This window comes from Bos indicus, chromosome 8 (genome assembly GCF_029378745.1).
Source record: "Bos indicus isolate NIAB-ARS_2022 breed Sahiwal x Tharparkar chromosome 8, NIAB-ARS_B.indTharparkar_mat_pri_1.0, whole genome shotgun sequence".
NCBI classification, from domain to species: domain Eukaryota; kingdom Metazoa; phylum Chordata; class Mammalia; order Artiodactyla; family Bovidae; genus Bos; species Bos indicus.
This window is the reverse complement of record NC_091767.1, coordinates 84,043,621-84,061,703: the sequence shown is the minus strand read 5'-3', so window position 1 is coordinate 84,061,703 and position 18,083 is coordinate 84,043,621. Positions and strand designations below refer to the sequence as shown.

General features: G+C 39.0%; 2 protein-coding genes across 4 annotated transcripts in view; one reads left to right on the top strand and one right to left on the bottom strand.

Annotated features, from left to right (window-relative positions):
* Window positions 1-4,869, top strand: part of ECM2 (extracellular matrix protein 2) — a 41,052-nt gene extending 36,183 nt beyond the window's left edge. For all 3 annotated transcript variants that reach the window (XM_019966572.2, XM_019966571.2, XM_019966570.2), the window contains exon 10: window positions 3,455-4,869. In XM_019966572.2, coding sequence (XP_019822131.1) covers window positions 3,455-3,623 — 169 coding nt within the window. In that variant the 3' untranslated portion in view covers window positions 3,624-4,869. The remainder of the gene's footprint in view (window positions 1-3,454) is intronic.
* The window catches only part of CENPP (centromere protein P), a 235,314-nt gene that overhangs the window by 74,889 nt on the left and 142,342 nt on the right, over window positions 1-18,083 (bottom strand). The gene's annotated exons all lie outside the window — the stretch shown is intronic.

Sequence of the window (18,083 nt, the reverse complement as noted above, 5' to 3'; positions counted from 1 at the left end):
TCCTTCTCCTTTGATCAAATTTTTAAATTAATTTCCTGTTGATGATTACAGTGTTATTTTTGAAACTGAAATTCTGAAAGAGATGAGAATATCAGACCACCTGATCTGCCTCTTGAGAAATTTGTATGCAGGTCAGGAAGCAACAGTTAGAACTGGACATGGAACAACAGACTGGTTCCAAATAGGAAAAGGAGTTCGTCAAGGCTGTATATTGTCACCCTGTTTATTTAACTTATATGCAGAGTACATCATGAGAAACGCTGGGTTGGAAGAAACACAAGCTGGAATCAAGATTGCCGGGAGAAATATCAATAACCTCAGATATGCAGATCACACCACCCTTGTGGCAGAAAGTGAAGAGGAACTCAAAAGCCTCTTGATGAAAGTGAAAGTGGAGAGCGCAAAAGTTGGCTTCAAGCTCAACATTCAGAAAACGAAGATCATGGCATCCGGTCCCATCATTTCATGGGAAATAGATGGGGAAACAGTGGAAACAGTGGCTGACTTTATTTTTCTGGGCTCCAAAATCACTGCAGATGGTGACTGCAGCCATGAAATTAAAAGACGCTTACTCCTTGGAAGGAAAGTTATGACCAACCTAGATAGCATATTCAAAAGCAGAGACATTACTTTGCCAACAAAGGTTCGTCTAGTCAAGGCTATGGTTTTTGCAGTGGTCATGTATAGATGTGAGAGTTGGACCGTGAAGAAGGCTAAGCACCGAAGAATTGATGCTTTTGTAACTGTGGTGTTGGAGAAGACTCTTGAGAGTCTCTTGGACTGCAAGGAGATCCAACCAGTCCATTCTGAAGGAGATCAGCCCTGGGATTTCTTTGGAAGGAATGATGCTAAAGCTGAAACTCCAGTACTTTGGCCACCTCATGCGAAAAGTTGACTCATTGGAAAAGACTCTGATGCTGGGAGGGATTGGGGGCAAGAGGACAAGGGGACGACAGAGGATGAGATGGCTGGATGGCATCACTGACTCGATGGCCGTGAGTCTGAGTGAACTCCGGGAGCTGGTGATGGACAGGGAGGCCTAGCGTGCTGCGATTCATGGGGTCGCAAAGAGTCGGACACGACTGAGCAACTGATCTGATCTGAAACATACACATTTATATTCCATACCCCCTCAGAATTATTATACAAATTATCTCACAGAAGTATTATTCATCTGTGAATAAGAAGAATAAGTATAATTCTTTTCTCTCTTTTTTCTAGTCTTTACTTTTAAAAATTATCAGTATATCCTGAATATCACTCCAAATCAGTATGTAGAAAACTTCCTCTTTCTTTTTAACAACTGAATAGTACTATTATGTAGGGACTTTATTCAACCAGCTTCTTACTAATAGACATTTGATTGTTTCCACTTCTTTATACTATAAATAATGCCACAACGTGTTCAGTTTAGTTCAGTTTAGTCACTCAGTCGTGTCCGACTCTTTGTGACCCTACGAATCGCAGAATGTCAGGCTTCCCTGTCCAACACCATCTCCCGGAGCCCACCCAAACTCATGTCCATTGAGTTGGTGATGCCATCCAACCATCTCATGCTCTGTCGTCCCCTTCTCCTCCTGCCCTCAATCTTTCCCAGCATCAGGGTCTTTTCAAATGAGTCAGCTCTTCATATCAGCTGGCCAAAGTATTGGAGTTTCAGCTTCAACATCAGACCCTCCAATGAACACCCAGGACTGATCTCCTTTAGGATGGACTGGTTGGATCTCCTTGCAGTCTAAGGAACTCTCAAGAGTCTCCTCCAACACCACAGTTCAAAAGCATCAATTCTTCGGCACTCTGCTTTCTTTATAGTTCAACTCTCACATCCATACATGACCACTGGAAAAACCATAGCCTTGACTAGATGGACCTTTGTTGGCAAAGTAATGTCTCTGCTTTTTAATATGCTGTCTACGTTGATCATAACTTTCCTTCCAAGGAATAAGCGTCTTTTAATTTCATTGCTGCAACCATCATCCGCAGTGATTTTGGAGCCCAGAAAAATAAAGTCAGCCACTGTTTCCACTGTTTACCAATCTATTTGCCATGAAGTGATGGGACAGGATGCCATGATCTTAGTTTTCTGAATGTTGAGCTTTAAGCCAACATTTTCACTCTCCTCTTTCACTTTCATCAAGAGGCCCTTTATTCTTCTTCACTTTCTGCCACAAGGGTGGTGTGATCTGCATATCTGAGGTTATTGATATTTCTCCCGGCAATCTTGATTCCAGCTTGTGTTTCTTCCAACCCAGCGTTTCTCATGATGTACTCTGCATAGAAGTTAAATAAGCAGGGTGACAATATACAGCCTTGAAGTACTCCTTTTCCTATTTGGAACCAGTCTGTTCTTCCTTGTCCAGTTCTAACTGTTGCTTTCTGACCTGCACATAGGTTTCTCAAGAGGCAGGTCAGGTGGTCTGGTATTTCCATCTCTTTCAGAATTTTCCAGTTTGTGGTGATCCACACAGTCAAAGGCTTTGGCATAGTCAATAAAGCAGAAATAGATGTTTTCTGGAACTCTCTTGTTTTTTCCATGATCCAGTGGATGTTGGCAGTTTGCTCTCTGGTTCCTCTGCCTTTTCTAAAACCAGTTTGAACATCTGGAATTTCACTGTTCACGTATTGCTGAAGCCTGGCTTGGAGAATTTTGAGCATTACTTTATTAGCGTGTGACATGAGTGCAACTGTGCGTATAAGTAACTCTGTTCAAATATAATTTTGTATTTTCCAATCTAACTTTGGGATAAATCCATAGAAATGGAATTGCTGATTGAAAGGAATAAAATGAATATGTAATTTTGTTATATACTGCCAGATTCCTTTCCATGGGCCTGAACAGTTTTGAATTCCCTTCAGTGATGCTTGATCCTATACAACTTTATCATCAGAACATGTGAATGAGCTTTGATTTGTTCTGTGGAGAGGTGGAAAAATCTGATAAGTTAGAGTTGGCATGCCAGTATCATTTCAATTTAATTTTTCTTATCATAAATGAAATTAAGCATCCTTTTATGTTCACATGTCATTTCATTTTCTCTTCTGTAAACTGGTCACCAGATATCTTTTTTTTTCTTTGATTTCCCTTGCCTCCTAGATTTTTAGGTCTTTGTATATTAGCCCTTTATTTAAGTTGCAAACACTTTCTCCCAGTTTGCAATTTGTCTTTTAACTTTGCATTAAAAAAAAAAAAAAAACTGTAGCCAATTTTTAAATCTTTCCTTCTAGTGCTTCTGGTTTTTGAGTCACACATAGGAAGATTTCTCCCTCCATCCCGGGGTATAACCATGCTTTATTCTATCACTTCTATGACTTCATTTTTTCATACGCAGATCTTGACATATATGGAATTTTTTCTGGTATATAAGACAAGGATCTAATTTTATTCTAACTCCTAAATTATGAAGATGGAATATTACTTCAATCCTTTATGACCTGCATGTCTATTTTTCCTCAGGAATATTCTTCCAGAACAAATTTGCAATGCTGAAGAAGATGATGATTCAAATCTACAACATCTTCATCTTGAAAACAACTACATTAAAACAAGAGAAATACCATCCTATGCATTTTCATGCATAAGATCATATTCAAGTATTGTTCTTAAACCACAAAATATCAAATAATTCCGAGTTTTTCTTTGTCATTTGTAAATCATACTCATATATTTGTTTTAGTAGCATTTTCCTCAATAAGAGATATAATGTCATATTAAAGTGTCATTATGCTAGTCAACCTGATTCACCAATGCACAGGACAACCAAACATATATCTACAAGGTTTAGTCTTTTAACAGTTTTAGTGAAACTTTCAGTTTCACACTCTAGAAAGAAGCCATCTTGTTGCAAACTTTTCTCACAAGAATAGGATGTTGTGTGCTGCTGAAGTAGACTGAGAAAAATCTGAAACTAAATATGACCTTTACAACAGACCACAGAATTTCTATTAGCTAAGAACTCTCTAAGTCTTTTAAAAAAGTATATATGCTATGGTTCAAGCCCAAGAAGTGGATAGCTGGAAAAAATAATAGGTAGAATTTATGAACTAATGTTCTGTTTATTATTCTGTTAAAGCAAAACTTTATTAATTTTCTATAAGTAATTAAGAGCCTATAATACAATTATTGATATAAATAAACTTAATCATTGGCTTAGCTTTAGTTCCTTCTATTAATTACATGAATAGAATTAAAATATAATTACTATAAAGTTAATTTCCTGATCTTGAGAACTATACTATGGCTAAATATGTGCTTATTAACATTAGGGAAAGCTGGGAGAAGGGTATATGTGAATTCTGTATGATTTTTTAATTTCTCTGTAAGTCTAAAAAGTTTAACAGTATTTTAAGATCACCCACCTCATGCGAAGAGTTGACTCATTGGAAAAGACTCTGATGCTGGGAGGGATTGGGGGCAGGAGGAGAAGGGGACGACAGAGGATGAGATGGCTGGATGGCATCACTGACTCAATGGATGTGAGTCTCAGTGAACTCCGGGAGTTGGTGATGGACAGGGAGGCCTGGCGTGCTGCGATTCATGGGGTCGCAAAGAGTCGGACAGGACTGAGCGACTGATCTGATCTGATCTGAAGATCACCCTCAGGATTATTTGCTCAAGATCAAAAGATTTATGGAAAGCAGTGGAGTTTGCCTAAAATATAAGTTGACTACCCTTGACTAAACCTTGTAAATATAAACCTAATGCATACATTTAAAAAACTTTTACTCCTCTGGTCATTGTTAACATCTCTTGTCTTTGTCCTAATTTGCTCAAATGTATCTTTTTACTCAATACAACATAAAGCTATTAGTATTCATTATGTAGTAGATCCTAACAAAATCATATCATGTATTAAAATTTTCATTATATAATGACATCTTATCTTTATTTAAAAGACACATATAGAAACCATGTTGATTTTTCTTGTTACTCTCAGTTTTGTACCTTGGAAAAACACCAGATTAGGTGTTTTTAATTAATTAAAACACTAGATTAATTTCTAGTCTTGGCCCCATTGGGCAGATTACTCTAATTTTTCAAACTTTAGTTATTTAATCTTTTAATAGTTCTCCCACAGTTCTCAGAGCCTTTCAGCCCCACTTCACAGGGCTGTTATGAGAACCAGAGAAGAATAAAAAGTATCTGAGAAGTGTGATATGCATAGTGAGTACACTTAATATTGCCAACCTTTCATATAAAATTGACAGTAAACAGCATATTCAGTCAAAGTTAATTATTACCCGGGCAGCTTTCAAGATGTAGAAGTTTGATTTATCCCATTTAAGATAATGTTATTTCTAAGCTCTCTTTCTTAACATATAGGCTTTTGAGATCACAAAATGAACAAGAATAATAATATGATACAAAATGTTAGAATCAAGCATCAAAGGCTTAAACCAGGTGGCTAAGAAGAGAAATAAAATCTTATGGAACAAAAAGTTCAGATTTATAACCAGTTTGGGTATGTAGAAGCATTACTAATTTAAATTGGCCAAGTTGAATGAAAGAGACAAATAATAAGATACAGGTATCTGTTTATCTTAACAAGAACCCTTGTGCTGTTTGAATATAAATGCATCAATGTAAATGATTCAAAGAAACTTAAAAAAGTAAAAAATTACTGTTAGAGGGGACTCAAACCAAATAAAGTGAGTCAAAAGAATTAGCATCCTAGACAATAGAGATGAATACTGAAGCATTCTTGCATTAATTTGTCATTATGATTTTAATCAGCTGTGTCCCAGATGCTGTTTTAGAGAGAAAGGGATCAAGAGATCAGATGAGGTCTCTGCTCTCTGGGAATGTGTGGTGTTTTAGAGGCAATAAGCAGGAAATCAAACAGACAATCAAATCAACAAGTCAAGTATGATGAAATCAGCACAACAGGGTGGTGATGTAATAAAGTATGTTGGGGTCCCAAAGCCCCTGTGCCTAGGCCTAGGGGTATTCCCAGATTGTGGGTCTCTAGAGTGTGCAAGTAACAAAAGTTGCAATAAGACATTGCAACCCCCAGGAGGCTTGGAGTAACACTAGACCCAGGCATGCACTGAGACTCTACTGTGCACTGAGAATTGGGAGAAGAATCTCTAGAAAGGTGAAAAATCAGAATGACTGATGGAAGCTTTGTTCTTAAGTTGGAAGATGCTTTTATATCTACTGATTATATAATTTAAAATATAAAATATATCTAGCACTGAAGTTGCTTGCTTTGAAACTTCATAATGCTCTGGATAGAAGCTTTAATTTCATTTTAGAAAAGTGATAAATGTCCATATAGCAAACACTGTTCATGATATATAATGTTTATATAATGTGTAACAAAGAGGTGTCCTGTTTGGCTTCAGAAGTATACTGTAATTACTAACACAGATGTACACTAAGGAAATCCTGGCCCAGTCATGGTCTGAAAATATTTAATAGTGTGTCATCTTTGCACATATGTACAGGAAATACTAACTATATTTTCAATTTTGAGATTTGGCTTTGTAGATTAAGGTATTTTGTAAAAAGCATTAAAGATATGATGTGGTTAAAGAAACTTATAGCCTAGAATTATAAGGAAGTAATTATACCAAGAATCAGGACATCTGGGTACCCATCTTGGTCTCCAGTAATTATGCAGTCATTTTACTTTTCTGAGATCACTTGATTCAATTACAAAATAGCATTCTTGGAACACATCAATGGTTTTCAAGCATGGCTCATCAGGAGTTCATGGTGCCCTGGGGAGGAAGCGTCCTTTAGAGAGGAAGTACACAGAGTCTGTGTACTCCCTTCAGACAAAACAGCTCTGCTACCATCAGAAAGGGTTAGCTGACACTGTTCCTGTCTGCCTCCCCAGCTCCCCTTATTTCTTGAAACCAATAGACAAGGTACTATATAAATCACACATCAACTTCTAAAAGTCATAAAGAACATTCAGCCAAAGTCCCTGGTCCTTATCCTCTCCTCAGCTCCTCCTATACTTTCAGAGAACTTCACTGGAGAGCTTTGGCCTGAAGAAACATTTCTCAGTTACAAGGATTACAGCTGCCTGAACAGAGCCAACCTCTGGATATGCCGGGACAAGGAAGCTTAGTAGCTGTGTCTGTTCCTTTGGACCTCCAGTGTCATAGTGGGGATCAGCCCTGAGCACCTCTGCCACAACCAAAGACTGCTGACCTCTGACCTAAAACACCCTGAAAGGCAGTTAGCGTGAGTGCATGTTCTATAGGATAGGGACAACATGGCAATGCTGCCACACACAGAGATTGGGATCACATCTTTGTCTCTGCCAGACTGTGTGACTCCCTGTGGAGCAGGCAGGTTAGAATGCCCACAGCACCCTAAGGGTGGATGTGCGGCATTTGGGAACAACAGGGAATATGTGACTGAGCCTGGACTTAACATGCATCTGCTGAATGCAGTCCCGAAAGTGGAAAGTCTGGACACCTGAGAGTGGGTAGGCGCACCCATAAATCTGGCGGGTGCTGCCAACAAGATTGAGAAGATACAACACTGTCTCCTTGGGCTTTTATTGTCAAGTGACTCTACATACATCCCTCAGGAGTTGGCCTTGAGAGGTTAAAGTTAACTATTCCTAGGGATGACTTCTTCTATTAACATGGAAAACACCACCCACAACATGAGTTGAAATGTGCCTCTATCCCACATTGACACCACTAAGAGCAGAAAGGATGATCACCTCATTCACACAGAAGAATGTGATTATTCCAATAACTGTTCAAACTGTGTAGTCAAAACCTTGAAGTTCACTGGAAAGTGTTAATAAACTATAATACTTGTTTCAAGATATTTTTAGATTTGGTATGTGGAAATTTAGCCACAGATGATGGGTATATAGCTAAATTAGGATAAAATCCCAAATTTTTACTGGTGCCACAGTGTGCTACAGGCAAAAATGGTTTCCCTGAGTTGACAAATTTAGATCAGGAGTAACAAAGAAGTCTGTGGTATATATGGTATAGGAAATAACTACCACTGAGTTTGGGGGAGAAAAGATCCCTAGGCTTAAACTGGGGCTTGAAATTTGAATCAGTTGAGGGGGAAGGAATAACTGACTGAAACAAAGAGGCATGAGCCAAGCATAGTTGAGGTTCACCAGGGGAGGCAAGACCATACAGGAAATAAGAGGCTTGGGGTGGCCTGGAAGGCCCATAAGAGGAGACCATACTTACTGCAATAAGAAATATAGGACACCACCAAAAACCTCTGAAGAGAGGTGCATGGAAGTAATGAAGGGAAAAGAGCCACCACTCTGATAATCTAGAAACAGAATAAGAGGGACCCACTCAGTATAGGCGACAGGAGGAACAAGCAAAAACAGGGATAGGTACAACAGAGACTTTGAAAGAAGAAAAAAACCCCTACATTCTCATTGCTGTAGATTAAGTCTGAAGGCAAGCTTGCCATATTTGCCATTTTCTGAGGGGCTCGATCTCAGAAGGACACTATGAACCATCAAAAACTGAGAATATGCATGCATGCATGGTAAGTTGCTTCAGTTGTGTCCAACTCTTTGTGACCCTACGGACTGTAGCCGCCTGGCTCCTCTGTCCATGGGATTCTCCAGACAAGAATATTGGAATGTCTTGCCTTGCACTCCTCCAGGGGATCTTCCTGACCCAGGGATTGAACCTGTGTCTCCTGCATCATAAGCAGATTCTTCACCACTGAGCCACCGGGAAGTCCAATAGAGAATATATTAAGAATAAAATGAACTGATAGAAGGGAGGGGACATGTGCATACCTATGGCTGATTATGTTGATGTATGGCAGAAACCAATTCAAAATCATAAAGCAATTATCCTCCAAATAAAAATAAATAAATTTTAAAAAATGAACTGATTGATTGTAAAAAGGAAGAGAAGAAAAGAAAAAACAAAAGGGAAGTAGTGATCTACCATGCAAGGGATACAAAGAAAAAAAGAAAAGGGATAGTGATCTACCAGGCAAGAGATACAAAGAAGAGAAAAGCAGATAAAAAGGAGAACTGCTCTGAGTCTCAGTGATGCTGCTGAGAAACTCAGAGAAAGAGACAGTTTGGCTGAGAATATGCTGAAGTTTGGAGGTGTCATCATGGAATTTAGGCAGGAGGATGGGAATGCACTCAGCTGGAGGGGAATCCAAAGGAAAGGTTACAATGAGGGGTGGATGAAGAGAAGGGCAGGAGCAGAACCCTAATGGGTACCGACTTTCAATTTCAAGGGGAATAAGTTTACTATATGGCTGCATCTGACTTGAGCCATATGATCTGACCTCAAGGAGCTTCCAAGGCATAAGGCAAGCTGTGCCTAGAAGCCCAGCTCTTCAGCAAGTGCCTCCTCCCTTCGGTACTTGGCATCTGTTCCGCCAACCTCCTGACAGACAGGTCTGGTTTTATGAGTTAGGTCTGCATTGATTATTTATTTGCATTGTATGATGTTGTACAGTAGATTGGTAGACGGTATACCATGTTTTCCTAAAAGACTGTAAAACTTAAAATAAGAGACAATTCATTTCTTGAATCCCTATATTCTGTGTATAGAGTAGGTACTAATATAATTGTTGATCCCTCAGTCTAAACGATCAGCTCATGATGAGTTGTCCAAAGTTGACATAAATATTATCCCTAAACAAAGAGAAATGTGCAAAATTTAAGGATTTTTAAAGGAAAAGTGATAAAGATTTATATATGGTCATATAATTAGTAAGGAATAACTTCTCTTATTAATATTTTCTGACATAGACATTAGAAGGCAGAGTATATTTTATAAAAAAATAAGTCATGCTTTGACAACTGATTGTTTTCCATAACAGCAACACAGACAATGTTTTCCAAAGCCATCATTTAAACAACATGAATTACTAGGTTCATAGATGCTGACATAAAAGAATAAAATACTCAAGTTCTGCTGTTTAAGTGAAACCTCAAAGGACTGGGTAAACCCTCTATGATATCTATTTCACCTCTTTCCCTTATTTAGAAAACAGAAAGTGTCCTCATAGGAGAAGTATTTATAAATTGGTAATGACTGAATTATTCATTTGTCCATAGTTGAATATGAATTCAACTTAAAATTCAAAAACATTAAAAGCATTTTGGGGTTGCAAAGAGTTGCACATGACTGAGCAAGTAACACACACACATATGTATGAAAATAGATGTTTCTGGCCAACTCTAACCTATACCAGATGATTCCAGGGGGCTTTAAACCCTAGAAGTCTATGAAAAATGAAGTTCATCTCTTGCAATGAAAAAACAAGAATGAGTATCTTGGGTCTGAAACTGGAATCCTTTTTAGCTGTGGACATGATCAAGTTACTTAGACTCTGATTTCCAGTTTCCTTGCCCATGAAATTGAGGAGAATATCTGCCTACCAAGGCGTCTGTGAAGGTTAAATAAGGTGATGTCCACAACAGTACTGAGCACAGGGTGGACGTCAGATGACTATCCATTCCCTCAAGGATAGGTGCTGGGAAACCAGAAGGTAGGAAAGTTCAGTGACTTATTCAAGGCTGCCAAGTCTCATAATATGGTAGATATTAATAATTTAAGGAAATGATTCCTTAGATTGTGATATATACTGGAAAAAGGAATGGGCCTACTACAGTAGAGCAGGGTCAGACACTGCTCTCTGTAGAGGGCTGGGCTCACGTGGGACGCTGCAGCCGCATCAGGAGCTCTCTTGAGCTTGGTGGCCTTTGTGCTGTGTCACTGCATGCTCACATCCATTGCACAGAATAGAATGAAACCAGCTTAGAACGTGTTATAAATGCAGTGTGAAACCAGAACTCAAAGAAGCTAAACCATTTATTGTCATAGATATGGGAGTAGATTAGAAGCAGATTTTTAAAAATCCTGATTATAGGAAAGAAAAGTAATTTTGACTTATAGGTGTGATTCACTATAATAACATAAAACCAAAAAAAAAAAAGAGAGAGAGAAACTGTATTTAAAATAGCCAAATGAGAAGACTACCTGATCAATAAACCTGTCCTGCAGATGGGTTTCTACCATAGAGATAATCTGCAAGTGGGTCTACAGGGATATAGTAAGAGTCTGCATGTAAGCCTTGGCCAGGTGCGGCATGCTCTGGGCAGATGGTTCTGGGGTGTTTAAGTATTTACTATTCTTGTGAACATCAGCTCTGATTAAACCTACTGCAACAGACCCAGAAGCATTGGTGAAAGACTTTTAGAGGAACTACAATCTATGTAAATAGTGTAGTTATGTGTTAGTGTACATTTCATCCTATAATGTCTTAAACAACACTTTGGCATATTATAACATATTACTTACATGCCTTTGCTTCAACATGCTGAACAGGAAGAGTTGAAACTATAAGTCACATTGAAATTTGGTCTGTCACACACTGTTATTGGCAAAGAGGTGAATATTTCTAATTAGATCAATAGAGCTTAGTGATTACACAACTAAAGAATAAATGGCATGATTATTTCTTCTTTGACATTATGTTTCCTTTTCTACAAGAAAACGGATTAAAAAAACTTACAGTCTAGCGTATTTTTCCCTTTGCACAAAATGTGAAGAATGTGAATCCACACAAGGGAAAGTAGACTGTATTAAAAATAACATGTGATTGCACTAAACACATATTAGTTTGGAAAAGAAAAGGAATACATCATGTTACTAGAATGTCATGGTGTGTTCCTAAGTAACAGAATCTTGTGGTCAAATAAACTTACATTAAACTAACAGCTTAATGTAAGATACAAGAAAATCTTTTTATAAATTGGAAACTGCTGAAAGTTCATTTGCTTTACGTAAGTTGATAATTACATTCACAATTACCAAATTTATATATGAACTGTCTGAAATATTAATAGTGTGTGATACTCAGAATAAACAATGCATTGAAAACTGTAAATCTATTCTAGGTCAGTAGTTCTAAACTATTTGAAGAATGGACCTACCCTTTGAAGATATGATTGAAGCTCTGATGGCTCTTCAATGCAGAAAAATATACAAACACTTCGCATGTATCAACAGACTCACAAAACTCACCCTACATGTAGAATAAGACCTTAATCAACTTAAATTTTTCATGTAAATATTTTATTCCAGTTAAGGATAAATCAGAGTTAAACTTAATTTAAGGCAACTTATTTACCACAACTTATTCCCTTATTTCCCACAAATATTTAGCATTTATTCCCCATTTCGCAATATTTTTAATGGTCATAGAAAAGTTGAAAGAATACAATGAACATCTATATATTTTCAGCTATATTCACCAATGAATATTTTGTCATCTTCATTCTATCTTTGTCACTCTTTCCACATTCATGTCTATACATATATATGTATTTGTGGGGTACAGGGGCTGGACCATTTGAATGTAAGTTGTAGATATAACATGTTGCCCCAGTGCTTCAATACGAATCTGCTAAGAACAAGGACATTTTCTTATATAACCATGAAACAATGATCACATTCTCTCACATTGTCAAACCCCAGAAATTTAATATTGATTCAGGATCAACATCCTGTCCATATTCAGAGTTCCCCAACTGTCCCAACAATGTCCAAATCGCTGTGTGTGGTGCAGATCTAATGGCTCAAGATCCAATCAGAGTTTGCTTGCCTTAGTCTCTGGCAATCTAGAGCAGCAGCTGTCACTCTACGTTTTTCACTCCTTCACTTTATGAAGGGATTCTAAGCCAGCTGCCATGTAGAATGTCCCCTAATATACATTTGTCTCATTGTTTAGATTTAGGCAGAATACTTTTGGCAAGAATCCCACATAGTTGATATCATGTACTTCCTTTTGTATCACATCAGGAAGCACAAAATGTTGGGCTGGCCTGTAATTGGTGATGCTGAGACATTTGGTTAAGGTGGTATCTTCATCTCCTTGTAATTAAGAAATATCCTACAAAGTAAGACTTTAGGTCTGTGTGAATATCATGCCATCCAATAACTTTTCATTTAGTGGCTTTTAGCTCCTATTGAAGTTCTTTGCCGAAATCAGTGACTACATTATAAGTTTCACAGTGGTGATTTTCTAATTCTATGGTTCCTCTGTACTCATTAGTTGGCATTCCTCTACAGAAGAAGCTGTGACCCTTTTGACCCTCTTTCCTTGTTACAATAAAAAGGACTTTGCATTTGATGTGTTATAATCCACTGCCACCCTTATTCTATGAGGTTCGCAAAGAGTCAGACATGACTGAGCGACTGAACTGAATTGAACTGAACTCAAACTATGCCTTTACCCAAGCTTCTATGTACTGTTCACAAGTCCGCAGTAATCTCTGTGTGCTTTTGTGCCTGCTGGTATGATGTTTCAGGCATACCTTACAAATTCCCTGGTCCTGATCTGTTACTTGACATTTTTCTCAGGAGCCTTGCTCGTCCTAATGAAAAGTGGACCTTAGCAACACAGATTTGGAAGTTAGATGCACTCACTGTTTTCCAGTCTTCTCAGAGGAAAGTGGTAGAAAATTTATTTAAAAGAAAACCATTACTTATACTCATTCCTGAAAGCAAACTGACCTATGAAGCATTATCTGAAAATATTTGATACCCACATTTTTATAAATCCAACTCAATTCATTTAAAATGACTATTTATGGCATTAATTCATTTTTAGAGGAAAACATTAAACAGGATGATGGCAGTAGCTCAACTTGCAGGAAGTAGAAGTGAGTCCTTATAGCACTGGGTATAGAAGAATGGTAGGTGAGACCCAGGGACCGGAAACCAATCTGAAGAAGACCATCACCGAGAGCTCACCCATTTGCTGGAATGACACAGAAATTCAGTGCAGTCTTTTCCAAATTGAACTTTTAAAATATGGTAAATCTGGCCTTTGATGTAAGTTTCCTGTTTTTTAAAAATAATACATGCTCTAAACAAACCACAGCTGTGGGCTCAAAACTGCCCATGGGTCATGACCTACTGTATAAAGTCAATTCATTATAAACCACAGAGCCTAATTCACCATGAGAGATGCTTGAACATTCAAAACAGCCCATGAAGTCATATCAAACCCAAGAATTCACTTCTTTCAGAAGTCTTTGGGAATACCTACTATATACAGAAATGGAATGGACGTAACAGAAGCAGAAGATATTAAGAAGAGGTGGCAAGAATACACAGAAGAACTATACAAAAGAGATCTTCACGACCCAGATAACCACCACGGTGTGATCATCCAGCTAGAGCCAGACATCCTGGAATGTGAAGTCAAGTGGGCCTTAGGAAGCATCACTATGAACAAAGCTAGTGGAGGTGATGGAATTCCAGTTGAGCTATTTCAAATCCTGAAAGATGATGCTGTGAAAGTGCTGCACTCAAAATGCCAGCAAATTTGGAAAAGTCAGCAGTGGCCACAGGACTGGAAAAGGTCAGTTTTCATTCCAATTCCTAAGAAAGGAAGTGCCAAAGAATGTTCAAACTACCACACAATTGCACTGATCTCACACGCTAGTAAAGTAATGCTCAAAACTCTCCAAGCCAGACTTCAACAGTATGTGAACTATGAACTTCCAGATGTTCAAGCTGGATTTGGAAAAGACAGAGGAACCAGATCAAATTGCCAACATCCGCTGGATCATTGAAAAAACAAGAGAACTCCAGAAAAACATCTATTTCTGCTTTATTGACTAAGCCAAAGCCTTTGACTGTGTAGACCACAACAAACTGTGGAAAATCCTGAAAGAGATGGGAATACCAGACCACCTGACCTGCCTCCTGAGAAATCTGTATGCAGGTCAAGAAGCAACAGTTAGAATAGGACATGAACAACAGACTGGTTCCAAACTGGGAAAGGGGTACGTCATGGCTGTATATTGTCACCCTGCTTATTTCACTTATATGCAGAGTTCATCATGAGAAATGCCAGGCTGGATGAAACATAAGCTGGAATCAAGATTGCCAGGAGAAATATCAATAACCTCAGCTACACCACCCTTATGGCAGAAAGCAAAGAAGAACTAAAGAGCCTCTTGATGAAAGTGAAAGAGGAGAATGAAAAAGCTGGCTTAAAACTCAACATTCAGAAAACTAAGATCAGGGCATCCGGTCCCATCACTTCATGGCAAACAGATATGGAAACAGTGAGAGACTTTAGTTTTTTGGGTTCCCAAATGACTGTAGATGGTGACTGCAGCCATGAAATTAAAAGATGCTTGCTTCTTGGAAGGAAAGCTATGACCAATCTATACAGCATACTAAAAAGCAGAGATATTACTTTGCCAACAAAGGTCCATCTAGACAAAGCTATGGTTTTTCCAGTAGTCATGTATGGATGTGAGAGCTGGACCATAAAAAAGGTGGAGCACCGAAGAACTGATGCTTTTGAAATGTGGTGTTGGAGAAGACTCTTGAGAGTCACTTGGACTGAAAGGAGATCCAACCAGTCCAAGGAAATCAGTCCTGAATACTCATTGGAAGGATCGATCCTGAGGTTGAAACTCCAATATTTTGGCCCCCTGATGAGAAGAACTGACTCACTGGAGAAGACCCTGTTGCTGGGAAAGATTGAAGGCAGGAGGAGAAGGGGAGGACAGAGGATGAGATGGTTTGATGGCATCACCGACACAATGGACATGAGCTTGAGAAAGCTCCGGGAGTTGGTGATGGACAGGGCAGCCTGGCATGCTGTAGTCCATGGGGTCGAAAAGAGTTTGACACAACTGAGCGACTGAACTGAATAGAGCTATATACAAACTTGGTTATGCACAAATAAAATACATTATTTACATCTTAGTGTTTGATGGTCTAGAACATTCTTAAAGTAGGTATTTACAAGGCACATCCTCTCACATTCCTCAGGGCTTCCCTGACAATCCTCCACCCCATTTTGCCTTTTTTCACCGAGTTTAACACCATTCTTTAAATAAATGGATGACCAAAATCTTCCTTGTGATTACTACTATAAGAGACTGTTACACAATCCATTAAAATGTACTTAATGTAAAGGTCCGTCTAGTTAAGGCTATGGTTTTTCCAATAGTCATGTATGATGTAAGAGTTGGACTATAAAGGAAGCTGAGCACAGAATTGATGCTTTTGACCTATGGTGTTGGAGAAGATTCTTGAGAGTCCCTTGGACTGCAAGGAGATCCAACCAGTCCATCCTAAAGGAGATCAGTCTTGGGTGTTCATTGGAAGGACTGATGTTGAAGCTGAAACTCCAATATTTTGGCCACCTGATGCAAAGAGCTGACTCATTTGAAAAGATCCTGATGTTGGGTAAGACTGAAAGCAGGAGGAGACGGGGACAACAGAGGATGAGATGGCTGGATGGCATCACCGACTCGATGGACATGGGTTTGGGTAAACTCCGGGAGTTGGTGACGGACAGGGAGGCCTGGCGTGCTGCGGTTCATGGGGTTGCAAAGAGTCGGACATGACTGAACGACTGAACTGAACTGAACTGAACTAACATAAACAGAGGAGGAGACACAAGAGATCAGCTGACAAACATCATAAAACTCATTAATTCTAGTGATACTCAAGCTCAGGAAGGTGTCTCATGTGGCCACAATCAGCCCTACTCCTCACCCTTTGGAGTCTTAATTTTCATAAAATGATTTTTAAGGTCCTTTCCAGTACCCCAATCTGGAGAAGGGCATGCTACCCACTTCAATATTCTTGCCTGGAGAATCCCATGGACAGAGGAGTCTGGTGGGCTACAGTCCAAAGGGTCGCAAAGAGTCGGCACGACTGAAGCAACTGAATATACACATATACACACATGCAACCAATGCTTCTTTTCCTAAAATGTAAGTCAAGCGAGTAATGCTTTTCTAAGTTTGAAACTTATCTTGTTTACAAGATAATAATGTGCAGATTATTCACGATTCCTAAAGACTATAAATAGTAATGCTAATTCTCCAATATTTAGACCAAGACAAATTTAGATAAGGCAAAACCCAAACAGTAAAAAACAGACATGTAGAAAAGAAATAGGGTCCCTTCAGAGGACCCTCATAGGAACCAAGAATGGAAGAAATTCTCCTCACAATACTTTAGGGAAGAGGAAGTAAACTGATGTGTCTAGAATGACAATGTGCAAAGGTGTGGAGAAAAAACTCCAGTTTATATCCAAACGGTGTGTCTGTGCATGCTGGGCTGTCTGTGTAGTTGTGAGGTAAATCTTCCCACTGGCAGCTCCAAGACTATGGCGAGGGGTTGTGGGCCCTGGGCTGTACTGCTAGTCACAGTGTCAGCAGAATAGGGTGAATAAGCCAAAAAGACCACTCACTTTTTGGCATTATACTTCAAGGCCTATTTCTTTGCCTAAGCCTCTGACTAAAGATCACATCATGTTGGAGGAAGACAAGCTCAGGGCTCACAAGTGGGGAGAGGAGAGAGGCTACAACATATCTTTAGAAAAACAATCTCACATGACGTGCCTCCCAGTTCTCTAGATAAGGTGGCAGAGCCCAGCTTAGAAGGGTGGTGGTGGGGCAGACGCCATGACTAAGAGGAGAGGTGAGGTGAGGAAAGGGTGGAAGAGTAACACGGGAGAGGGGCCCTGTGTGCACAGAGGCAAAGGGAGAGGGTGGGAAGCACATGTTCCCTGGCAATGAGAGGCTGCCACTCGGCCCCAGTCAAGTGTCACCAGGCAATGTCATTATGTCTTTAAAAGAATGTACCTAATTAAAAAGATTTTATTGCTAAAAATGCTAACCGTCATCTGAGCCATCAGTAAAGTGTAGTAACAGCAAAGACCACTGACTGTAGGTCATCATAAGAAATATAATAACAACGGAAAAGTTTGCAGTATTGCAAAAATTACCAAAATGTGACAGAAACATGAAGTGAGCAAATGATATTGGAAACTATTGGCCAATAGTTTCGCTTGACACAGGGTTGCCTCAAACCTTCAGTTCGTGAAAAAACACAAAGAAAACACTAGATCTATGAAATGCAATGAAGTGAAGCACAAGAAGGTATGCTTATAATGAGAATAAGCAAACTATTGCTAACCACAATGACCCTGATGGATCTCTAAAACATAACACTGGATGAAGAAATCCAGGCTCAAAAGAGAATGCAATGTATGACCCATATACATGGAACGTTCAGGGAACTACAGTGTTGGAAGTCAAGCAGCGGCCTCCTCTGAA